At 37.9% G+C, this 26632-nt stretch overlaps 1 protein-coding gene across 2 annotated transcripts in view; it reads left to right on the top strand.

Moving 5' to 3' along the window:
- Positions 1 to 26632, top strand: part of LOC126764145 (uncharacterized) — a 147365-nt gene that overhangs the window by 71846 nt on the left and 48887 nt on the right. The window contains exons 2-3 of one of the 2 annotated variants that reach the window (XM_050481943.1): positions 13354 to 13549; positions 15674 to 15826. In XM_050481943.1, the coding sequence (XP_050337900.1) occupies positions 13354 to 13549; positions 15674 to 15826 (349 nt within the window). The remainder of the gene's footprint in view (positions 1 to 13353; positions 13550 to 15673; positions 15827 to 26632) is intronic. The other variant, XM_050481944.1, reaches the window with a different exon arrangement.

Below are 26632 nucleotides of genomic sequence, written 5' to 3'. Positions count from 1 at the left end.
AGCACGACAGTGAACTGAAAACGTCGTTGTTCATCTTACTACATGTACAATTTAAGAAGCAACAACAACACAATGGCCGGCATGTACACAAAACAACGCTGTTGTCCATTTTGTATGTACACAATTTCGTTGTGGCCATACTAATTCCTTTCACTTCAAAGAAATTTTAATATTTTGTTCAAAATGAAATTTTTTATGCAAAAAATAAGTAAATAGGTAAATATTTTTACTTTAAATTATCAATTGTTATTACAAATGATATAATAGAGCTATAATATAGCTTTTTATGCTTTTATTTGTAAAATAACGTCAAGTTTGTTAGAGCTGTGAATAATTTTACATTCTACATATTAGTGGCATCACCACTCTACCTCCTCTTTCTATCTTCCATTCTTCTGTCAAATCTACTGTCGTTGGCAAAAATAGGAGGATATTGAAGTTAGTGAGAACGACAACTGTCGGCCTGCAGTCGTGTAGTCGTGCAACTGTGAAAATAACTGTGTCCATAAGAACGTGTGTATTTTAATATTTGACAGATGTAGTTTGCAGTCTGTCGAGCTCTATGTGTTCACCACTTAAATATCCCAAAATTGAAATATCCCAATGAACCTTCTCTATAAATATACGTTCTCTGATATGGACATCCAACGAAAATATTAGCATAAGCCTAATAATTGTACCTAATTACATTTTATTTACATTAAATAATATAGTCTATTGCTGACCACCAAGGTGACAAGTTTTCTATTTTCTACTTCCTCTTACAATTTAATTACACAGCCCAATTTCTCATTTAAATTATTGTTGTTTCGTTGAACTAACGCGGTTGGGAAAAACTCTTCCTGATCCCACGTTTTTTGGGGCCCAACATGGGGCTAGTGTTTTAAATTGATTTAGAAGTTTCGATTAAATTAAATAAAAGGTGTAATTCAATTTAGTAAAGAATTTTGTACCCGGCTATCTAACATACATAAGTCTATCGTGATTCGTGCTCTTGGTGGTCATCATAAGGCTCGCGCATAATAATCATCATCATCATTATCGCTGGAGGATCGCATCGTTGTACAACTTAGTTGGACATTTCTTCGCAATAAGTTGCAGAGGCTTGGATAAAGGTCATTGTAGTCCATACAAAGTACAGTAATACCTTACTGTTAGACCTAAATCAGTTACACACCGCTGCTCTGCACTGCTTAGAATTGAAAGCCGTCGCTTCTGCCAATTCTGCCATCGTTGCTGTTCGCTGCCACTGCGAACGTCTGTCGTCTCTGCTGCTCTCGCACTGCACTGCAAATACTTGATTCGCTGTCGCTACTACTGCTCGCTGCTCCTGTTCGCTGCTTAGCTATCAATATCGCTGATACGCTAATACGTCGCTTGTAGGTGATTACGGATCACATTGCATCGCTGCCGCTGCACTTGCAATTCTTTCGTCGCTCTTATTTGGTCACACCATCGCTATCGCTTACTCGCATTTCGCTGCAGCTCCCAACATTCGTTTATATCCAACGAACAATTCGAACGGGATTCTGGATTCAAAGCAATCTAATCGCAAGTATAAAACTATTTATATTATACTCAAATTTTAAACATGTCTTTGGAAGAGCTCAAACAACAACGGGATAATATTAAGAAAATTATTAACATAAAAAACATTGTCGAGGCCAGTCTACGGCCAGGTGCTAAAATACTTTCAGCAGCCGAATACAAATGCCGATTTGGTATTCTGGAATCTTATTTCAAAAATGTGTTGTCTACACAGACGGAAATTGAAAGGATAGATCCTGAGGATTGCGGTCGCATGGATCTTGAAGAGCTGTATATAATCACAAAGTTAATAATTCAGTCTCAAGTTACCGAGGATTCCAACACCACACTCTCAGACACCACTTGCGTAATGCAGGCAGGATCGAAGCTGCCCAAACTCAAACTTCCTACATTCAACGGCAAGTACTCTGAATATCAAAACTTCATAACTTCCTTTCAGCAAATTATTGATCGAGAATATAGCTTATTTAACATAGAGAAATTTAATAATCTACGCAACTGTCTCAATGGACTGGCATTAGAAACTATTGACGCTTTTCAAGTTTCCAATGAAAACTATTTGAAGGCATTGGAGAGACTCAAAACTCGATATGACAACCCAACTCTCATATTTTTAGAAAATATTTCCTCTTTGTTTGAGCTTTCGTCTATTTCTAAGCTTAATGTTGGTCAGTTGAGAAGTTTAATTGATAAGGCATCTGCAATTTACGGCTCGTTATTGTCATTGGGAACTGAAAGCCAAATTTCACAAGCTATGCTTATATTTTTAGTTTTACAGAAGGCAGATGAAGAAACCAATCGCAAATGGAAGGAGTCTCTGGACTTTAAAACTTTGCCGAGCTGGGAAAATTGCACCCACATTTTAGAGAGACATTGCCAATACTTCGACTCATTTGATAACGCTCACACCGTTGGATTTGTACACCAAAGCACTACCAACACGCATAAAGCAAAACTTTTACGTAAAGGCAATTCGTCATCGTTTGACAACATCATCCTCGCCACAGCAGAGGTTCTAGTGCGCGACGTTTCCAGAAACTATCATCTTGGCCGAGCTTTGCTGGATTCTTGCTCACAAATTAATTTCATAACTGAAGAATTTTCACAAAAACTGATGCTTCCACGTAGCAAACACAACATAGAGATTGAAAGTATTGGTAAGTCCTCTACCAATATCAAGTATAAAACTTCTACAAATATTAAGTCGCAAGCAACAAGCTTGGAGATACCTCTCGATTTTTGCATTACTTCGCACATCATCCAGACCCGAGATAAATACATCTATTTGACATATTCCTCCAAACATTGTACTCGCTGATTATCAATTTAATAAACCGAGGAAAATTGATTTACTCTTGGGGACAGAGAGCTTCTTCAGTTTACCTTATGTAGGACAAATTAAACATTGTAATAATCTTCCGATTTTACAGAAAACGTTATTAGGATGGGTCGTTTCGGGACGATATCGAGCAAACACTAACGCGCTTAATGCCAAATGCTTATTTGCTTGTGAGGAGTCTATAGATTTAAAATTGGAAAAACTGTGGCAAATTGAAAATATTGCAACAAAGCCGAATGTGTGGACACTTGAACAGCACAGCTGCGAAAGGTTATATAATGACACCGTTTCTCGGAGTCCCAACGGCAGGATCATAGTGAATATACAGTTCAAAGATGACCCTTCTTGTTTGGGTGAATCTTATAATACAGCTTTGCGACGATTTAATGCGCTAGAACGCCGATTGCAACAGTCCCCTATGCTCAAGAAAGAATACGTAGCCTTCATGGATGAATATGAGAGTCTAGGCCACATGGAAGCACTGCCCAATCCAAAATTGGAGGAACCTCACTACTATATCCCTCATCACTGCGTTTTGAAACCAAATAGCCCTACAACGCAATTGAGAGTTGTATTTGATGCATCTTGTCGAACAAATACGCAAAAATCGATAAACGGCATTCAAATGGTTGGACCTACAATTCAAAGCGAGCTTGTAATCACCTTGCTTCGTTTTCGTTTACATCGCTTCGCTGCAGATATCGTTAAAATGTATATACTCATCAATGAGAAACATCGAAGGTTCCAACACATTTTGTAAAGGAGTTCGCCTCAAAAGAATATTCAGACATTTCAGCTCAAAACTGTCACCTACGGAATGGAAGCCGCACCCTATCTTGCTGTGCGTAGTCTACACTACCTCGCGGATCAGTATGTGTCGATATTTGTCGTTGCGTCAGATGTCGTTAAGTCATCATTCTACGTCGACGATCTTCTGTGTGGAGCTGACTAACTTGCGGAGCTATCAAGGATAAAACATGAAGTAACAGAGTTGATGAAATTAGGTGGATTTGAGCTGTCAAAATGGCATTCCAACCACCAAGGTTTCAGAGTCGAACACACTGACAAGGATTTAAATCTTGAAACTTCTGTCACTAGTGCTCTTGGCCTTAAATGGGATCAAATTAAAGATCATTTTATGTTCTCAATCATACCAAAGCAGCCAATAAATGGAACCACCACTAAAAGGACAATACTATCCATCGCCTCATCGCTCTTTGACCCGCTAGGACTACTAGCACCAGTAATCGTTACCGCTATAATTCTACTTCAGGAGCTGTGGTTGCTGAAAATAGAATGGGATGAATCGGTCCCACAAAACATCGCTTCGGCATGACAAACATTTGTCAACAATCTCTCGGATTTACCTTCTGTTAGTATTCCAAGGTATTGTTTATCTGCTAACATGAAGTCTTTACAAATACATGGATTTTGTGAATCTTCGATACGTGCTTACGGCTGCGGAATATACACACGCATAGTTGACAATTTTGGTAATGTTAGCGTTCGCCTATTTACGGCAAAATCACGAGTGGCACCAACTAAAGGACAGTCACTCCCAGATTCGCAAATTGTTCTTCATCGGCTTCAAATGCACTCAAGTACACTTTCAACCTTTGTTGGGAATAGAGTATCGGATATTCAGGATTTGACTGTGGGTGCTTGTTGGAGACATGTGCCAACGAAAAGCAATCCAGCAGACATTGTTTCCAGAGGAAGCACACCATTAGAACTCACAACTTCAATTTAATGGATCTGAGTTTCTATACGAAGATGAAAGAAAATGGCCTAATGGAAAAAGTAACGACGTTGACATGGAAATTGTTAATGCAGAAATGCGTAAATCAGTATTTAACATAATTATAAGCAATAATTATCTTCTTGAAACGCTTGACAGGTACAGTACTCATAGTCGTGAAGTGCGGATTGTCTCATGGATGCTACGTTTTTACACTAGACTTAAAAATGATAACACGAAAATGGTGGATGGACCACTTACTCCTGATGAACTACATCGCGCTTTGCTATGAATTGTTTGGAACGTTCAACAACAGCATTACGCTGCAGACATTCGATTGTTGCAGCGAGATAAAATGTCAAATGGCATACTACGAAATTTGAATCCGTTCTTGGAAACAACTCAAGGATTTGAACTACTGAGGGTTGGAGGAAGACTTCCAGAAAGCCAGAAACATCTTATTCTACTACCAAGCAAATGTGGATTTGTTACGCGATATGTCCGATATCTACATATTAAAAACTGGCTTTAATTCGTTTACAATTCTGGATCGTTAATGCTCGTGATCTCACTAGACTTATTGTCCGATCATGTATTCATTGTGTGTGTTACAAACCGAAATTGCTTCAACTTATGATGGGTAATCTTCCTGTTGGGCTGTTAACACCAACACGCCCATTCTCTCGTTGCGGCGTCGATTTCTGTGTACCTGACAATATCTATCTTCGCATCAAGAGCAAAATACCCTACAAAGCTTATGTTGCCATATTTGTTTGCTTCGCGACAAAGGCTGTCCACTTCGAAGTCGTTTCTGACTTGTCTACGGATGAATTTTTGGCATCACTCAAACGAATGATTGGAAGAAGAGGTCTTCTATCAGATATTTATTCTGATAATGCAACTAATTTCGTCGAAGCTTGCAGCAAACTTTCAGAACTGAAAGCCTTTCTTTTCAAGAAGAAAACCAAAGATGTCATCACAAATTATTGCGCTAATCAATTTATCAATTTTCATTTTATCCCTCCTAGGGCACCTCATTTTGGTGGCATTTGGGAGGCCGCAGACAAATCAGCCAAGGGGCATTTGAATCGTAGCGTTATGAATACCAAGTTAAAATACGAGGAACTCACTACAGCCTTGGTAGAAATAGAAGCAGTTCTAAATTTTCGGCCTCTATCACCACTTTCGTCTGACCCCAGCGACTACGAAGCTTTGACTCCAGGTCACTTCTTAACTTGTAGTGCGCTAAAGAGTCTTCCGGAGCGAGCAGTAGCTGACAACGTCAATCAACTCAACGGTTAGATTCAAATAACGGCCGTAAAACAAATATTTTGGAAACGATGGTTACACGACTATATAAGCGATCTGCAAGCAAGAACAAAATGGAACACTGACCATGGAAATGTTGGTAAGAACGCAATGGTTCTTATCCATGAGGACATGTACCGCCGCAACGATGGCTAATTGGTCGTGTCATAGATGCTATCCCAGGAAAGGATGCACGAATCAGAGTGGTTGATGTGCGAACTTCAAAGGGTGTAATTCGTCGCCCAATCCACAAAATTGCAGTTTTACCTATTTGAAAGTCCTTTCAATGGGGCCGGGATGTTGGGTCACATAACGTTACACCCTATTAAGTAGTTATTAAGTTATTTTAAGTTTAGTTAGTCATATATAAGAGCACAGACTCAATTGTACTAACAAACTATACAAAAGTATTAAAAATTGTACGTGCATAATGCTCTCACATGACTCATTTGTATATACACACGTATGCATGTCTACATATATTCGCAACAACATAACAGCGAGAGTTTTTGTCACTCCTTTTGTGTGACTCTTTCGCATGTGCAAGCATATGGACATCCTTCGAAAATATTAGCATAAGCCTAATAATTCTACCTAATTACATTTTATTTACATTAAATAATATAGTCTATTGCTGACCACCAAGGTGACAAGTTTTCTATTTTCTACTTCCTCTTCCAATTTAATTACACAGCCCAATTTCTCATTTAAATTATTGTTGTTTCGTTGAACTAACGCGGTTGGGAAAAACTCTTCCTGATCCTACATACATATGTACATGTTATACTATTTAAATTATCTTAATTATATAGAGTTCCTACTTTTGTCTACTTCTACAGCTCCAGGTTAGAACACCTTCATCAGCCTAACACGATTGCTTCTGATTTTTTTGTTTATTAACCTGCAGCTACTTTATTGATTTCTGTTCTTCTCATATTTGTATGAACAATCATAGGTAAAGAAAACATGCCGTAACAATGTGCCGTTATATGCTTTTTGCTTTTTTCTGTCGAAAAATGTGCTTATTTTTACGTCAACAGGTAAGCGTATGAAATTTGATTTGCGTTTATCGTTGTTATAAGTTTTTTATTCCTTCGTCTGTGGGAAAATGTGTTAAGCGTAAATGTTGAAGGTGAAAATGATGTATTTAATCATTTTTGAAAGTAGTATTATTAAAAAGTGGTTGATTGGCCCTCAAGGAAATTTATTTGTAAAATTTTTGTCTTAAATATTAACTAATTACCATAAAAATCATATATAAAACTTAAAATATAAAAACTGTTTTTAAAAATGATGTTGCTATGAGCAGATAGACGTTACAAGTGTACGATTTTCTTTCGCTCCGTGGATTAGACACACTGCATCTTTGCAAATGTTACAGGTAAATCTGTTTTTCTTTCAAATTTATCAAGTTTGGTACATTGATGCACAATGGACGATATTGCGAGCTCACGGCTTTAGAAGCAGCGCTCCTTTTTGTTGTTTTGGAAGTGGATCCCTTAAAGAGATACAAGTATAATTATTATATGGTACATTTTAGTTCAAAGTCGCATGTTTGTCTGAGCTTAACAAATTGCACTAACTTAAATTTTGCATTGCTAATTTGATTGAAGGTCTGCCACATATCCTGAGATTTAGTGCACTTCTATCCATATGGGGGATTCTTAATTCTAATATAAAATCTCTTCGTTAGTTAGTTCCTTCTTCGTAAATACGTGTATATAATATAAGAAGCCAAACCAATGATGTCAAGCATATTATAAATAAGTAAGGAAGAGCTAAGTTTGGGTATAACCGAACATTTTATACTCTTGCAACTCTAAGCACAAAGGTGCACCGTTATAAGAAAAACACACTCTCTCAATTTTATTAAAATAACCCACATATTGGCTCATATATGCGACATAAAGTCACACCAAAGTTCGAAAATCTCTATAATAGGTATATGGGACCTAAGGAAATTATTGACCCGAGTAAACCCATTTTTTAACACACAGGCATACTACTATCAGGAAGGGATCTCTTTGAATTTACAGTAAATATCTCACACATTGACCGATATTTTCGGTAACAAGTCAACTATAACCTCTGGGTCTCAGTACCTAAAGAAATTTCTAGTGATAAGATGGCATATCTTAAAGGCACTATTCGTGCAAAGTCTTATCCTATACTGGAAAGTGAATGTTTCCGATGGAATTTAAAACTGTGTTATGTGAAAAGTAAGCATGGCTTTAGTCAATTTTCACGCTATAATATAGAATATCACGTAGCAAATTTGATTCAAATCGTTGGGCGGGTCTCGAGATATGTATGTGATTTCATTAAAAAGGGGGCTGGCCACGCCCATCTTTCAATTTTTACACCAGCTCATAAAAAGTTCACTCATACCATCACGAGGGTAGAATTTGAGGTGTCTGGAATATTTAGTTATTTATTTATCGCTGAATACTTTTAGTAGTTTTTAACAGCAGCGTTATAAGGGGAGTGGGCGGAGTTGAGGTCTAGAAGATGTTTACATTTTCAGCCCACAGGTTACCCTTGCTACTGCAATTCTCATTAAAAATTTGCAATAACATGGGTGAAATGCGCAAGTAAATGTAAACTAAGCCCGCTAATGCAAATCAAAATATTTGCTTATCAAAATATTTTTTTCTTTTACACAAATAAAAAAAATTAATGCTAAAGCTTAAAATGGGCATAATTTATATCAAAAAAGTTTACGTACACTAATGATTATTTATATACATAAATCAAAAGTAATTACAATAGTTTTAGCGGATTTTGGCCTACAATTTGATGCTATTATTGTCCTTAGACATTGATGTATGCTCCCCACTCCATTTCTAGTATTATTTCCGGATATTTTGACCCACTAAGTCCATGATCCAGCTTTTTGGCCTTATTTTGATGAAATTCGATATTTTCGAATACGATTTTCCAAAAAGTTCCAGATATTTTGAACAGGATTAATGTATGGTTTTTTATTTGTGTAAAAAAAAACTTATTTTGGTACGCTATATTTAATGTGAAATCTACATATCTTGAAATGGGTAGAAAAAAACCCCAAAATTTATTCATTTTATAACAAATAAACGTGTCGTAATTTAATAGAACTAGGTGGTGGAGGATGGAGTCATGTGTAGAAGTTCACGCAAGTGAGGAAAGTCCCTGATCGCCATTCACTTGGGAGTGGCCAGAAACGATTCTTCTACACAAGGCTCAAGCAGCTCACTACTTCCGGTCTTTGACCAAGTATCCTCTGGGTAGCCTAAGAACATCCGCTCGAAGGCGAAACATCCCCTACATAGGGTTGTGCGCTGGGTTTGGGACCCTCCACGTAAAAAACACCCCCAGTGAATAGTTATAACCAGCTTCGGATGAGAGACCCCCCTTTTGATGACAACCATGGCAAACGAAATAAGGACTACGATATTAAGTGCCGCTGCCCAGCTGGTTGATGTCCTCGCGAAAATAAAGGCCGACATCACTCCGTCGCCGAGTACTATCATTCACTCCGGTGAATGAACGTCTAGCCACAATTCGCATCAAATCGAGGTTCTTCAACATATCGCTGATTTGCGCCCACGCCCCGACGGAGGAGAAGGACGATGTGACCAAAGTTGCCTTCTATGAGCGCTTTGAGCCCCTTCTATGAGTGCTGCCCCCGCCACGCTGTCAAAATCGTGCTTGGCGACTTTAACGCCAGGGTGGCAAAGAAGATATATTTGGCACTACGGTCGGTAAATTCAGCCTCCACGACAAAACATCCCCAAATGGGTTGAGGCTGATTGACTTCGCCGGAGCCCGAAATATGGTTATCTGTAGTACTAGATTCCAGCATAAGAAGATATATCAAGCTAACTGGGTGTCTCCCGATCGAAAAATTACCAACCAGATCGATCATGTTGTGATAGACGGAAGACACGTCTCCAGTGTTCTAGACGTGCGTACGCTCCGAGGTCCTAACATCGACTCTGACCACTATCTTGTTACAGCCAAGATTCGCACCCGGCTCTGTGCAGCAAAAAACGCACGTCAACAAACACAAGGAAGGTTCGAAGTCGAGAAGCTGGAATCACAACAGACAGTCGATCGATTTTCTACTCGGCTTGCACTCCTGCTCTCTGAGAGCACTCGTTAACAACTCGGTATAAGGGAACTGTGGGACGGCATTTCATACTCCTTACGTACACCTGCAACCGAAACCATTGGTTTTCGGAAAGTGCAAAAGAACAGCTGGTACGACGAGGAGTGCGGTGTCACAGCGGAGAGAAAACAGGCTGCCTACCTCGCAACGTTACGATCGACCACAACACGTGCGGGATGGGATAGATACCGAGAGTAGAAGAGGGAAGCGAGACGCATTTGCAGACAGAAAAAGAAAGAGGCTGAAATGCGTGAGTACGAAGAGCTTGATAAGCTGGCCGACAGGGGTAATGCTCGAAAATTCTACGAAAAAATGAGGCGGCTTACAGAAGGTTTCAAGACCTGAACATACTCTTGTAGAGCCCCCAAAGGTGATGGGAGCAGACGTTCCATTGCCCGACCATGAAGAAGTTCGAATTGCAATTGCCCGTCTGAAGAACAACAAAGCGGCGGGGGCCGATAGATTGCCGGCCGAGCTATTCAAACACGGCGGCGAAGAACTGATACGGAACATGCTTCTTTGTAAAATATGGTCGGACGAAAGCATGCCCAACGATTGGAATTTAAGTGTGCTATGCCCAATCCATAAAAAGGTGACCCCACAATCTGCGCCAACTACCGTGGCATTAGCCTCCTCAACATCGCATATAAGGTTCTATCGAGCGTATTGTGTGAAAGATTAAAGCCCACCATCAACAAACTGATTGGACCTTATGAGTGTGGTTTTAGACCTGGGAAATAAACAACCGTCCAGATATTCACCATACGCCAAATCTTGGAAAAGACCCGTGAAAGGAGAAACGACACACACCACCTCTTCGTCGATTTCAAAGCTGCTTTCGACAACACGAAAAGGAGCTGCCTTTATGCCGCGATGTCTGAATTTGGTATTCCCGCAAAGCTTATACGGCTGTGTTAACTGACGTTGAGTAACACCAAAAGCTCTGTCAGGATCGGGAAGGATCTCTCCTAGCCGTCCGATACCAAACGAGGTTTCAGGCAAGGCGACTCCCTATCGTGCGACTTCTTCAACCTGCTTCTGGAGAAAATAGTTCGAGCTGCAGAACTAAATAGAGAAGATACCATCTTCTATAAAAGTGTACAGCTGCTGGCGTATGCCGATGATATTGATATCATCGGCCTCAACACCCGCGTTGTTAGTTCTGCTTTCTCCAGGCCGGACAAGGAAGCACAGAAAATGGGTCTGGCAGTGAACGAGGGCAAAACGAAATATCTGCTGTCATCAAACAAACAGTCGTCGCACTCGCGACTTGGCACTCACGCTACTGTTGACAGTCATAACTTTGAAGTTGTAGATAATTTTGTCTATTTAGGAACCAGTATTAACACCACCAACAATGTCAGGGAAAAGCATCCAGTTCTCATGAATCGGCCGTCAAGATTTGGGTAAATTCTGGTGTTAAAGTGAGCTTATCGACTATCCGTAGGTCGCTAAGGAATGCTTCATATTTAAAACTATTAGAATTTAATATGAAGTCACTTAAGCAAAAGAAATTCGATTACAACTTGCATCGCAGCACATTAAACCGTATTCCTCTAAAAATGAATTAGTTAAAAGTATTAAAAATGCTTGATCATCAATTTACTTACATTATATTGGAAAGTTATAAGAATCGCTACCCAACAGCGTCTTTGAGATCATTCTCTACAAATGCTTCCGTGACAGTGACAAATGTTTTCTGCAACTAATTGCAATGCCTCGCAAAGTTTGAGAAACGGAGGCGCACGAGTTGACTGTTAGTCTTCGGCTCCTTCGTAACAGATTCGTTGGGTGAAGTCCACTGTGGAACAATATTTCATCTACAATTACAAAACTACACATAAACTTGTTATCTGGATTGAGCAAACACGACTTCTAAGTGCCTGGACTACGTTGAAACTCGTGAATGGTCGCTTCAATGGCTGGGATCGTCGTGTACAGAATTCAAGAGTTCTTTAATTTCACTGAGCGAAGTTCCTTCCAGAAACAAGTAACGAGTCACTGTTGCGCATATAAATTCGTACAAAAAAGCACCCGGAAATTGTATTTAAATTTCCCGAGTAAAAGATATTTACAAAAAAATTTATTATGTAGTTTGGTAGGACTATCTTTAATCCCAAATATGAGCGCGATCTGTTGATCAAACAGGTTGTTTACAGCAGCTGCTTATGTCGGTACACCTCAGTAGTGCGTTGCGATTTTTATAATGAATAAAAATGTCGAACAAAGAATTTTTGTCAAATTTTATAATTCTAACCGAATTTCGTGTGCGGAATAGTTGGGACTTTTGGAAAAGACTTACAGTGATTCAGTTTTATCAAAAACACAAGCCTACGGTTGGTACAAAGCCCTCAAAGACAGCCGAAATCTTCAGGCAAGTGTTAGAGAGATGGCAAGAGAGCTCCACATATCTCCCGAGTCCGTTTAAATGATTTTGGTGGATATTTTGGGTATGAAACGCGTTTAAAGTCAAAAAAGGCAATGACTACCATCTATCAGCCACCGTATTCATCAAATTTGGCTGCGTGTGATTTTTTCTTGTTCCCCAAACTGCAATTGTCGCTCCGTGAAGCCCGTTCTTAGTCGACCGAAGAGATAAAACAAAATTCGCTGAAGGAGCTGAAGGCCACCCCAAAAAGTGCTTAGGAAAAGTGTATCGAGGACTGGAAAAAATGGTTGTCATAAGTGTATTACATTTGGTGAGGATTACTTTGAAGGCGTCAAAACAAATATTGATGAACAATTAAATATTTTGCGTTTTATTTACAATTTCAGGGTTCTCTTTGTCAGAATGTATTTTTACTTTACATGTTTATAAAACTCGTACTCGACCACCTCCCTACGAGATCAAAACTTAGTTTCAACATAAGGTTTTTTTTAGTTAAATTGGGGTAGAAGATCCGAATTAAGAAATTTCTAGTGTCTGGAAGAATCTATTTTTCAAAATGCTGAAACCACAAGTGCCTCTTCTCTTTGTGATCTTCTGTTTTTAATTGAAATTTTGTATTATAGTTGAATTTGTGATTTAGTCTAAGTTTTAGTAATCTGATTTCATACATCTCTATCACTCTCAGAGTATCAAGGAATGCATATTTTACGTGTTAGATGCAATTGTTGTTAGAAGGAAACTAATATATACAGTGAAATTTTAAACTATAATAGTGAAAGAATACGTGTCTATAATAAAAAAATGCGAAAGTATAATAGTGAAAGAATACGGGTAATACTTAAAAACATAATTTCTTTGAATTCTCTTTTTCTTTTCCTGCGCAGACAAAGTCATATAAATTCCTCCAAACTTTCTCTTGAATTGTCTCAATCGAATGAAGAGGACGAGGTAAAAGTTAATCCTCGATGGACAAACATTAACGCAGAGGTGGATGTGGTAATCCCAATGATTTTAAATCATTTGCATAATATAAAGATCGAACATTTAAATCTACCGGATATAACAGAGACAATTTCTTTGGTATGTATAATTTTAAATAATTTCATCTGAAGCAAGTAGAGAATGGCTTCTCTATCTAGTGTAGTGTTGTTCAAGTTCAACACTAGATACTCTAGCAGAATGTGACGAAGGTCCACGGAAATATACGTATATTTGAAATATTATGGTAATAGAAAAACTTTTCCGTAACACAATTTTACAATGATTTCAATATTCCTTACTAGCCGATATGACGAACCGATGTATAACGTTTTTTTAATCTTATTTACACTAACTATGCATCGTTTTATCTCTTGTTTTAATTTCTTTAACCAGCTTCATATAAAAAATATAGCTCACTATTCAATCGACTATTCGGTCGATCATAAATCTGCCGCAGAACTTTTCCTTCGAAAAATCGTAACGCCAACTCTACGGATGTTGTCATCGTCCATGCCTCTGCGCTTGACGGAGATGATGAGAGACTTGTAAAATTTGATCTTTGTTCGTCGAGAGAGGACTTTACTTCGCAATTGCCTATTCAGTCTAAAGAAGCGCCTGTTGACGATAGTTATTTTGCATTGGATTCCGAGCCTGACGTTGCTGTTGGTATTAATGCTGTTTACAAGATAGACGAAATTATCTACGACTTCGAATTTATGACTGTCAACAGTGACGTAGGAGCCAAGTCGCGAAAACGACGACTGTTTGTTTGATGGAAAATCAAAAACGCGTGAAATCTTGAAAAAGTTAAGCAATACCAAAAGCTCCTTCAAGATCGGAGAAGACCTCTCCGAACAGTTCGATTCGAATAAGGTACTCCCTATCGTTCGACTTCTTTAATCTACTACTGGAGAAAATAATTTGAGCTGCAGAGCAGGTACAATCATTTGTAAGAGTGTACAGCTGCCGGCGTACGCCGATGATATTGATATTATTGGCCTTAACAACCGCGCCGTTAGTTCAGCTTTCTCCAGAATGGATAAAGAAGCGAAGCAAATGGGTTTGGTGGTGAACGAGGGCAAGACGAAATGTCGCCTGACATCAAACAAACAGTCATCGCTCTCGCGACTTGGCTCCCACGTTAAAGTTGACAGTCATAACTTCGAAGTCGTAAATAATATCATCTATTTTGATCATTGAAATTCATGGAAATGGAACTAAACATTTTCAAAATATCGATTTATCGCATTTTGACCGAATATTTGCGCTTCCGCACAAATTGACTGACGACCAAAAATTGCTCAGAATCCAACATTCGATCGACACTTGTGACCGATTATTTGACCAAAAATCACATTTTAACCATTAACCACTCCCCGTATTCATCTGAATTGGCACCGGGCGACTTTTTCCTTTTCGGAAAAATGAATTTGCCCATGAAAGGAAAGTGTTATGCAGACGTAGAGGCCATTCAAAAGGCTTGGTCCGATTCAACCAATTGTTGACAAACAGACATACCATTATCAGAAAAGAATTATCCTTTAATTTCAATTATATGTATATCTTACACATTGACCAATGTTTTCGATCAAAAGTCAACTATAAGTACCGGGGTCCAAATATTCGGTACCTACGGGCGTGTACAGTTTTTATTGGATTCGAAAGACTTTTGGTTATAAGGTGGCATACACTAAAGGCTTTATTCGCGCAAAGTTTTATCCCGCTTTATTAATTACTTCTTGATTTGTATACTGGAAAGTAAAAGAATCAAGTGGAATTTAAAATTGTGTTATATGGGAAGTAGGCGTGGTTGCGGGCTGATTCATACTGTGATATATAACTATGATAGAAATGTTACGTACCAAATTTTGTCGAAATCGGCCAGTCAGTTTCCGAGATATGGGTTTTCACCAAAAAGTGGGCGGTGCCACGTCCGCAATATAAGTGTTGGCAACATTATTTTTTTCATAATATTCCTCCTCTAGAGAAGCTCTCCTATCAGCACATACCCCATTTATACCGAAATTCTTTTTTTTACGCGAACGCCAAAGTAATCGATAGTGCCATATTTTATTTTTTTTGTTTTTGCAAAAAAGGAAAATTACTTTCAAATTTATCCAATATATTCTCAATTAAAGAGTTCAAAACCGTACAAGCAGTTTTTGTACCATTTTAGATGTACATTTTCATTGAGTACTACATTTCACATTATTATTTTTACAGACATTTATTTTGGTTGCCTACAAGACACGCTTGATTTTAAGCAACGGAATAGTTTATAACGTGGAAGGAATAGAGCGATATGGTGATGCCAAGATGACTTATAAAGAAAAGAGGTTTCATATTCGATTTGATTTGAAAATAAAGAAATTACAGGTAATTTCAATAATATTTTCTAAATAATAATATATATAAATTATTAAGACGCGTATTACTTATTTTAATTTGATTTGAAAATATGTATATAACTATGATTGACCTAAGGGTAGTTTGTTCCAACAAAAATTAATTGAGATAAAAAATTGAGATCAGGATAATTCGGCGAGTCGTATACTGGAAGTCTATCCATAAGTTGGAGCGATAATTTGAGAACATACTGAGATAGCTGTATGCGACTTGGTACGAAGAGGTTAGTTTAGCACATGAGTGGAAAGGGATTATTTTCAGGCCCAGTTTTGTATAGATATCTCGTAAAACACTAGAGCTATATTTACCAAAGATACTGAAAACTTTTTTTTACTACTTTAATGTACCGTTTGAAAATGCTTCATATCGAATAATAACCATGCTCATCTCCAACAAAGGTTATGTTGAAAATTTGGTGCATAACATTCTTTAACTTTGCACCTAAATGTTATAAATCATGTTCATAAACAGATGTGACATTCGTACAATAACTTTTCTTGGCCCCATATAGCAATTTAAAACCTTAGTGCCTGTGGATGTGGATATACAAAAATTGTTGATAAACTTGCAATAAGTTGTAATGAAATTAAGAGAGTGAAATAAATAGTTTCGGTATACCATAGTTTGGTGTCAAATTGCGTGGAAAAATATTTTCGAATACACTTTAGTTTAATGTCATACAATCAGCTCAGACCTTTCTGTAATCTCAGCAATCTCCGGCTTTCCAATTATCCTCCACGTTATATTTTTGTTAACCAAATTAAAAGCGAATATTGTGATTTACAAAAATATTCTATAATATTCAGTTTATATTGATTTAAAAACAATAATTTTATAAAAGAAATAGCTTTGATATTTCAGAAAGAAATTTATGTAGAAAAATACTTCTCCCGTCATCTCGGTCATCACATCTGTCGGTTGAGCGTTCGTTCGTTCTTTAGTTCGCTTTCTCTTGTTCGAGACTTCTCGAAAACACTTCAGAAAAAATGGTTTCAGTGCTGTTCACCCCAAAATTTATATAAATTTTTAATAGGGTTCTACTTTCCTTCTGGCCATCACAAACTTTGTGGAAATTTTAATATGCAATGTTCAGGATATATTAAAATCGTTCTAGCCTTTCGTTTAACCTCCATACTCCCCCTATAATGATTTCCACGCTTTTGATAAATTTTTCTCTCATATACTCAATATATTAAATGTTGACCCCTCGGTTGAACTTTATTACATAATCGATATTAGCCACAATATTAAGCTAGAATATTTCGATTAGCATTATGTGTAGATAGTACATTATTTTGATCGTAATCCATTGACAATTTCATCGAATAACAAATTATTAATTTATGCACAGCATTTTTACATAATGTTTTTAACAAATGAAAATATTTCCTTGCAGATGGCGAGAGTGCAATAGTTTGGTGACACCCGAGCTTAGTCCTTCCTTAAGTTCTATGTTCTATAATATGATGTAATTAACTTAAAAACTGATTTTTTCAACTCTTACAATCTTAAATGTTTCCATTTCACGTAAAAACATTCTCAACAAACAATAGCTTATTGTTTAATTTAGATGTTGCTATTATTTCCCACACTCATGCTTTTATTTATCATATAATATATATTACATATAATTTTAGTTTCTAATATAAGTAACATGGATTTTTATACTCTTGGAACCAGTTGCTACAGAGTATTACAGTTTTGTTCACCTTACGGTAAAATTAATCGAGATAGATGTAGGGTTATACATACATATATAAATGATCAGGATGACGAGAAAAGTTGAAATCGGGTTGACTATCTGTCCGTCCGTCCGTTCGTCCGTGCAAGCTGTAACTTGTGTCAAAAATGGAGATATCTCGATGAAACTTGGTATGTGGCTTCCTTAGTACAAAACAAAGTTACGAATTCGTAGTTGGGCGTAATCGAACCACTGCCACGCCCACAAATTGCCATTAACCAAAAACATACATATAAAGTGCCATAACCAAGCACTAAATTAAGATATAAAGCTGATATAAAGCCCTCTAACAAGTTTAACCCTCATCGAGACCCTCGGGTCTGGAAAGGCAATGCTATTTAAATATATTTAGAGTGTAGCAAAAGACTTGCGCTTCCAGGTAGCTTCTTTGAATTTTATTGTCTGTAGAATTCAGAAAAAAAATTCAAGGATATCGTATCGAAAAGGACGAAAAAAGGATATTATAATATTACACCTTAGTGCACCAATGGTGCTTGGCTAGACCCCATATATTTTGTATGAAAATATATGAACTTTGGTATGTTTCTATCACTTCGAACGGTTGATTTATCTGTTTTCATGTTCGTTACATGTCCAAATTGGTTTGTATGTTTATCTAGATCAAACAATAGGTTGTCAAAAAAGTCTTGCGGTATTTTCGCTAGTTGGCGCTGAAAGCGCATAGTTCTAGTTTTATTCGTCGCATCGGGTCATGCTATACCTTTTTGGAAAGCTCATTTCACGCGCTAACACGTGTTTGATTGGTTGTCGTTTCTTTTAAGTCATTCGTGAGTTATAGCGTCGCAAACATGGAGCAACTACTTTAGCCACTAGAGTGTTTTAAAGGTTAAGAAAAATGTAATTTTTCTCAAAATGTTACATTTTTGTGAACGCTATTGCCACGCCCCTGGTAGGGATAGAGGGGACCTTGAGGACTTTCCTGAAAGCCCCAGGGGTGAACTAACTCGCAAAATGGTTTTGATCCCCCCGGCCCCATACCCCCCAACTGTAGTGAAACAAAAGGGGGGACATGGTGAAAACCCATTTTCGCTTATTGCCACACCCCCGGTGGGGCCTTGGGGGCGAATTATACATTTCATGAAAGCTCTTTAAATTACCTAACCGGTGCAACTTATTTGAACCACCTAGGTCAAATACTTTAGCCGCTAGATCGTTTTAAATTTAAGAAAAAATGTAATTTTTCTCTAAATGTTAAATTTTTTTGAACGCTATTGCCACGCCAATCCTGAACAAGGCAGTCAATTTGATTTCAACCAAATCAAGAGGTAAGAAATTTCAAAAATATATCTATATTGTACATACATACATATTTGAGCGTAAATACAACACGTATTTCCATACAAATGTATGTAAACACCACTTGGCCTAGCCAAGCACCATTGGTCTCGATTAAGTGTATCAGACCGTTGGTCTCGTCCAGAGTTAAGGAGATATATAAAAAATTAGGCGATTTTCGTGATTTACTCGATTAAATGCTTCCAACTTCTTTGAACATAATAAGGTATATTTTAAGCTATACTTCAACATTTTTTGTTTATAACAGTGTTGAAAAATAACGAAGTTATGGGCTGTCTTCGGAGGTGCCAAAAAAAAGTGCCCCAACTGCAGACACGATTCCGACCGAACGAGCAGCTGAAACAAAAAAAATCAAAAAGTTTATTAAACTTAAAGATTTTGTCTATACAATAACCTACGATCTTTGAAAAATATCAAAGATTAACAAAACGGCGTAATTTTGAAAAAAAAAATTGTTTAGGTAAAAAACGGTAGTTTTTTTAATGCCAAATTGACAATTCGTTGTATAGTAAATTTATTCAATAATACCCAGTTTTAATTTGAAGTCATTTGGTTAATTTCTCGTTGAGTTGTGATGACAGCAATTCGAGGGTACCCTCGAGCGGTCGCTCTTTACAACGCTGCTATCCAAAAGCTATTTAAGATACGACTTTGCCGATTACATAAGATATTTTTCGAAATATTAGGTTCCGCCTTTTTGTCTTTTGAATTTTGCGGCTAAATATAAAGCGCTACAGAGCTCGTATCTGACAACACTATACATCCTACAAAACACCGCTATGCATGATTAGTTTGGATATTGCGTTCAACAATTATAGACGTGTAAACATGGAGTTCACTAACGCCGAAATTCGCACTATTTTAAAGTTTTCCTGCGTTAAAGGCAAATCCGCTGGAGAAACGTTCCGTGAGACTAATGGTGTTTTGGGAGATGGTACACTGCGGAGGAGTGGTTTCGACGATTCAGAGTGGATGAAAACGACACCATGGATAAGCCAGCCGGCGGAAGACCTGTGACGACGAATACCGATCAAATCATGGAAAACAACGAGTTAGACCGGAATGTGGCATCTCGTGACATCACCCAGAAGATGAGAGTTAGTCACCAAACCTTGATGTTTGGGTGCCCCATGATTTGACGCAGGGAAATGAATATAAGTGATAGAACTCGGAGAAATCACCGACAAGAGTGAAGGAACTCGATGAAAAAAATATTTGTGTGGAGACCTATCCGAACGTGTCCTTTGGCGTAGGTGACTGAATGTGAGTGATAGCACTCGGCGAAATCAACGTCAAAAAGTGTGGCCGCAAGCCGATTTTCACCTTGCGCTGTGGAGCGCCGCCTTTTTGCTCGTATCTCGGGAACGGTTAGTCCTACGGCCATGATCACATACCATTTCGGTAGCAAATGCCGTGACAAATAACTTTTGTTTCATACATTTTGCCCAGATGCGTATTTCAGGCGCTAGGTAGACAATTTCACGATTTTAGGCGAATTTCCGAAATTTCAAGGCCGGAGTTGGGGTTGAAGATGTACTAAGGCAACTTTTCCGCACTATTAGAAATCCCGAATCGAAAAAAGTCCGGAATCGACCCACCCTAACAAGTAATGTCTTTAGTGTGTGCCACCTTATGACCAAAATATCTGTAGGTACCGAATATTTAGACCCCGGAACCTATAGTCGACATTTGATCGAAAATGTCGCTTAATGTGTGATATATGTACATATATAGCTGAAATTAAGGTCTTATAATGGTATGTCTGTATGTCAAAAATGGGTTGAATCGGACCAATACTTTCTTAACCCCCATATCCTTAATATAATAGACCAAAATCAAAATTTCAAAAATAATGAATTTGTTTTGACTTCACCTTACAATTTTATATTAACAGATTATTTGTATTATTATTATTATAGCATAATGGTTGTAAGGGCATTGTTTAATTTATCTGCCTAATATAATGTAAATATGAAGCATTTGGTTAGCTTTTATAGCCTACAATAAGAAATAAACTCAAAAATGAAGTGTGTCAAAGTTAAACTATACCTAGGTTTCAATATTATAATAAGCATGACTATGAAGACAAAAGTTAACACAAACAAGAACGACCTCCAAAACACTTTGAATATATGCGCTTAGTTGGCATCGTATTTAAGGCTTACAATTCTAACTGTTGTAATTGTTGCCAACAGTTAACCTTGCCGTAATCAACTCCTAATTAATTTTATTACAGTACTATAGATTTTATCCGACGGTATGGCATTTCATAGCAGGAAAGGAGTTTTGAGATTTTTATTGTATTTCATGGGCTTTCCACAGAAAAGTATACGTAATATAATAAACACCAGTTTAAATAGTTAGATATCCTGTCTTAAGCCCAAATATATGTTCCACCTGCTATAAGAGTGTATAACAGCTGACGTACGCCGATGATATTGATATCATCGGCCTCAACACCCGCGCCGTTAGTTCTGCTTTCTCCAGGCTGGACAAGGAAGCACAGAAAATGGGTCTGGCAGTGAACGAGGGCTAGACGAAATATATCCTGGTATAAACCAAACAGTCGTCGCACTCGCGACTTGACTCCCACGTCATTGTTGACAGTCATAACTCCGAAGTTGTAGATAATTTCGTCTATCTTGGAACCAGTGTTAATAGCAACAATGTCAGCCTCGAAATCCAACGCAGAATAACTCTTGCCAACAGATGCTACTTCGAACTTAGTTGGCAATTGAGAAGTAAAGTCCTCTCCCGACGAACAAAAACCAAACTCTATAAGTCTCGCATTATTCCCGTCCATATAGCAGGACATATACATAGGCATGGACGGTGACAACATCTGATGAGTCGACACTACGAGTTTTCGAGGGAAAGGTTCTGCGGAAGATTAATGGTCCTTTGCGCGTTGGCCACGGCGAATATCCCATTCGATGGAACAGTGAGCTGTATGAGATATTGGACGACATTGATATAGTTCAGTGAATTAAAAGCCAGCGGCTACGCTGGCTAGGTCATGTCGTCCGAATGGACGAAAACACTCCAGCTCTGAAAGTATTCGGCGCAGTACGCGCGGGGGGAAACAAAGGAAGAGGAAGACCTCCACTCCGGTGGAAAGACCATGTGGAAAAAGGTCTGGCTTCGTTTGGAATCTCCAATTAGCGCCACATTGCTAACTAACTCGGCTATAACCGCGTAAGCGTTGTGTACGCCAGTAAGGAAGAAGATACATACACACAAGCTCAATTTAACAAAAATATTAATATTTCAAAAAACTTATGTGTTGTAAATAACCAAAGAGGAAGCTCTTTCTTATATACTTAAAACAAATATATTTTAATAATTTATTCAAAAGTCAAATAACATTTGCGGGAAATTCTGACCATAATATCGCTACAAGTCGGGTAAAAGTTAAGCAACTGGTCACCGATAGGTTATCAATAAATAATGTATTTATTATCCGATAGGTTACAGTATTTGGTCACAGAAAACTGGTGAATCGTTCAATGCGCCACCTGCTATGGATTATTTGTTTTGTTATTCATTAGTCACCAACGCCTATTGTATCAGTAATTTTCCTTGTAAATAAAACAATTGAAATTTTTATATTATTTCTTTTTATTTAATGGTTTTTTAAGTTTACATTTTTATACATAACAGTTATATTTTTCCCTTCTATTTTTTCAAAATTTCAATTATTATTTAGGCTTAGCTTGCAAATATTACCAATGATATATGTATAGTATATATATTATATACAATTTTACAATTATACATATATACAATACAAAATCAATTTTCTTTCTTACAATACATTTTTTGGTAACATTTGTGTAGGGTATTTATTATACTAACATTTTTTTTTTTGATATATAGTTTATATATAATTTATATTGTTATACTTTGTATAATTTACAATACTAAACACATCAGTTTACTAATTCTTGATATTTACACAATTTGTACATATGTATGTCAGCTAATTTAACAACACATAATTTTTTAAATTAAATAATTTAAAACTGTTAGTATTGAGTTATTTAAACATATAACTTCCGCTGTTTGGTCAAGTTTGATTTTTGCGTTTATGGTTGCCGTTATGGATCCATTCTTCATCAACAGTCTCAAACACATAAAGAGTTATTTCAATTGCGTTCAAACAGAATTAAACGTTTTGATATGTCTGCTTGAGTGTCTCCCAAAGATTTTGTGAGGGTTTCTTATGTTTGTAGCAATCTTTATCGAGTAAGGCCTCCCAGTAGGATCTTAGCCTTTAAGTCAAAATCACCACTTTTAAATCGTGCACTCCACCTTTAGTCCTTAAGCTCAGCTAGTGCATGCTCACCATAAACTTCCACCGAAATAGATGACTTTCGGCCAGTTTCGATTCGAAAATACGGTGAAAAGCTGAAATGAAAAAATAGGTTTGTTAAACATAGTAGCCTTAAATAGTTTTTATGCGATATTTAGTTACCGAACTCTTTATGGTAGTTCTTAATATAAATCATTCTACAAAGACATACAAAATAGTTGTAATTAAGGAAATGTGAAATGAGTTTTTGGTACACAACAGTGGTTAATCTTGCTGTGAAGTAGTTAAATCCAGCACCCTCAGTGTTGTTCGCCCGCGACTTTACGTGTGAAATAATAATAAATAGTAAATGTCATCAACATATTCGTCAAGTTTTGTTTTATCAATTTTCGGGAACATTACACTTACAGCTTGTTGATATTCTGGGAATTTCCAAGCACTCACCGTTCGGAAAGTAATATAAAATAAGGAACACACAATTCCGCAAGACTTTTATACACATTTTTTTTTACTTTTATTCAAAATTTTGTTGTTTCCGCAAGAACTTTTAATACGAAATTTTTTTATAGTTTAAAAAGGTAGATGTTCGCAAATATGTAAAAGTTGGAACCCAGGACGAGCTGAACACGGCTTTCCACAGCGTGTCGCAAAAAGAAGTGAATACCTCGTTTTTTCGTCTCTTTTGCCCTTTTTTGTTGTGGTGTAAAATGCAGTAGTAACGCAGTTGGTGTGTGATGTGGATTGCAGATGATGTCGAGGTGTGTGTGGTGAATGTTGCGTGCTAGTGATGTATATTTTAATGTGGTGAATGTAGCGTATTAGTGATGCGGGATTATTGATGAGGTTAGATGTTCGGTGTTGATAGGGCGCTTGCGGATTACATGTTGTGTGGGACAGGAGACTGAGGCTCATTTAGCCATGCCGGCCCTCATAAGCGAATATTTCAGCCTAGAAGTCGTTGCAGTTGCGGGCGCGTGGTTACAACGGTGCTGAGACCTGAGGTGCGGCGCGGACGCGGCCTTTGTTGCTGGCGTCGTGTCGATGTGTCATTCTGTGGCCGCTTGATACGGGATGATGATGAAGTTGGCTGTCGATAGCATCGTGCACCCCGGCTTATTGGCGGTCGTCGTACTGCGCCGTGGTTGCGGCCACCAGAATGTTGACCGATGTCGTGTCTGGTGGTTCGGTGCAGCATGGTATGATGAGGCCACATCGCTCTGCGGGTCTCCTGCTGGTATGGGCCTTGACGACAATGCTCGCTTTACACTACGAGGAGCCGTTGATGTGGGGGTAGTGGTGGTTCAGGGCGCTGCAACTGGGGCAGCCGCAGGCGTGGCACATATTTCTAAATATCTATTCGGTTTATTGGAGGGTTTTATCGGTTTCATTTCGATGTTAACGGCGATCGGTAAAAAGCACAGTTTAACGAGTGGTTTTGTTATTGGTGTTCCTTTTAGAAAATTCTATGGAATTAAGGCTGTGAAATCGGAGGGATCCTGTCAGAGAGCAATGAGGAGCCGTGAGTTGAGAACGGCTTCGAATTTAGTTAATAATATCGTGAAGTCTTCGTAATTAAATTAGTAGCTGCCAGCTAGCTTCTTGAAATGAGATTTGAAGCTGAGCTGATTCCCATAAACGACCCATATGAGGAGCGCTTGGGAGTATAAATTGCCATTGATACCATGGGGGCGTACTTTTGTAAGAAGTCAGGTGACACTTGTTTTAAGAAATCCTCAAACTATTTTTCTGTGGCTTGTTGAGCTCCAATGAATGTTTTGCCATTACCGCTCATGACTTTGATGGGAAGCCACGTCCAGCGACAAAGCGAGCAAATGCTGCGAGAAAAGCCTCTGTCGTCAGATTAGTACATAGCTCAAGGTGTACTTCCTTTGTTGTAAAACATACAAAGACAAACGCATCGACACCTGTGGTGGTGTAAGGCAGAGCGAAATTGCAGCGTTCAGGTGGAAGTGCAGCCATAATCTGCGTTCGCACTGTTTGCTTATGCATAGTGCAGATCTTGCACATGAAAATGCATTTCTTGATTTGGGGCTGATTGGACGTATCATATGTTGCATGAGGCGATGTTCGGCGTGTAACATTAATATGTGGATGTAATTCAGGAATAATGCGGCAAATGGAGACTTCTCAGGTACTATTATGGGGTACCGTTCGTTGTATGTTAGGCTTGAGTTAACAAGCCGACCATTGGCACTAAGCTGACCTTTCGTGTCTAGAAATGAGTTTAGAACTAAGAGTGAGCTCGTTTTGTCAATTGGCTTCGATTCTCTTAGTAAAGATATGTCGCGGCTGAAATAGCGCGTTTGAGTTGATGTGATAAGAGCGAACTTTGCTTTTTGTAAGTGGATCTTGAGACATTGAAGACAACTCCAACTTTTGTTTTTTTCTTGTCTGGCTTTACTACTGCATGGTGTGGCAAGTAAAAGGAAAGTATTTCCGTTGACGATTTTTTCCCTTCGGCTTACTTCCTCCATGTGAATTAAATGGAGGTATTCTTCTAACACACCATCATATTTTGATTTCAGTTCACATTTTTTAAGTAGGTTTCTTTCCATACTTAGAAACTGCTGTATTGCAGAGGTGCGGGAGTGACCTAAGTCGAGTATGTTAGGGAATTGTTTTTTAAGTGGTAGCCGTACGACATACAGACCATTTCCTGAACTAGTAGTTGTGGCTTCGTAAAAGTCTTTACAATATTGATCTTCGTAAGTTTTAATTGAAATGGGGGGAGTTTTTCGAACTCCTAAAATTTCCCTAATTGTGCATTAAGGTATTCATTGGAGATTTCTTCGTTTTGAGTTGTCATTGTGGTAATTGGTTCCGGAACTAGTCCACTTAGAATTCAACCGAATATAGTATTCTGAGCTAGAAGGGTGTTTGAAATTTTTTCAAACAAATAGGCAGTTTTAGCCTATTTTATGTCCTAGACGCTATAAAAGATCGTTGTGATCCTTGGTCTCTTAAGGCCCTGAGCTTAAACAGGTCTCTTCGATGTTCTATGGAGACGACTGCTGTGCGTAGTACCCTACTTTGAATCTCGCTGTGTAGCGTTTGAATTTTTAATTCCTTTGAGCAGCATGGTGTCTCTTGGCAAATTTCGGGATTTTATGTTTCGTTAGTTGCGTTTGCAACTAAACCCGTGGCTCTTTTTGAGAAATCGCTACTTTGAAGTGTGTTGGGAAAGTTATTTAGGTGCAACATTGAATGATGCCTTCTGTCGAAATATACAAAATTAAATTTGCTTTCGAAATTATTTAGATTGTACAGAGCCTTTTTGATCCGATAAACTTGTTCCTTTCGTTAATATTAAATTCTTTAAACTAATATTTGAGTTTATTCCCTCCTGTACACACTTGTAGTTCGCATGACGTATATTTGTTTTGTT

This window comes from Bactrocera neohumeralis, unplaced genomic scaffold (assembly GCF_024586455.1).
Source record: "Bactrocera neohumeralis isolate Rockhampton unplaced genomic scaffold, APGP_CSIRO_Bneo_wtdbg2-racon-allhic-juicebox.fasta_v2 cluster09, whole genome shotgun sequence".
In the NCBI taxonomy this organism is placed as follows: Eukaryota; Metazoa; Arthropoda; class Insecta; order Diptera; family Tephritidae; genus Bactrocera; species Bactrocera neohumeralis.
Note: the sequence above shows the minus strand (reverse complement) of the source record. Positions and strands in the feature narration are given on the sequence as shown.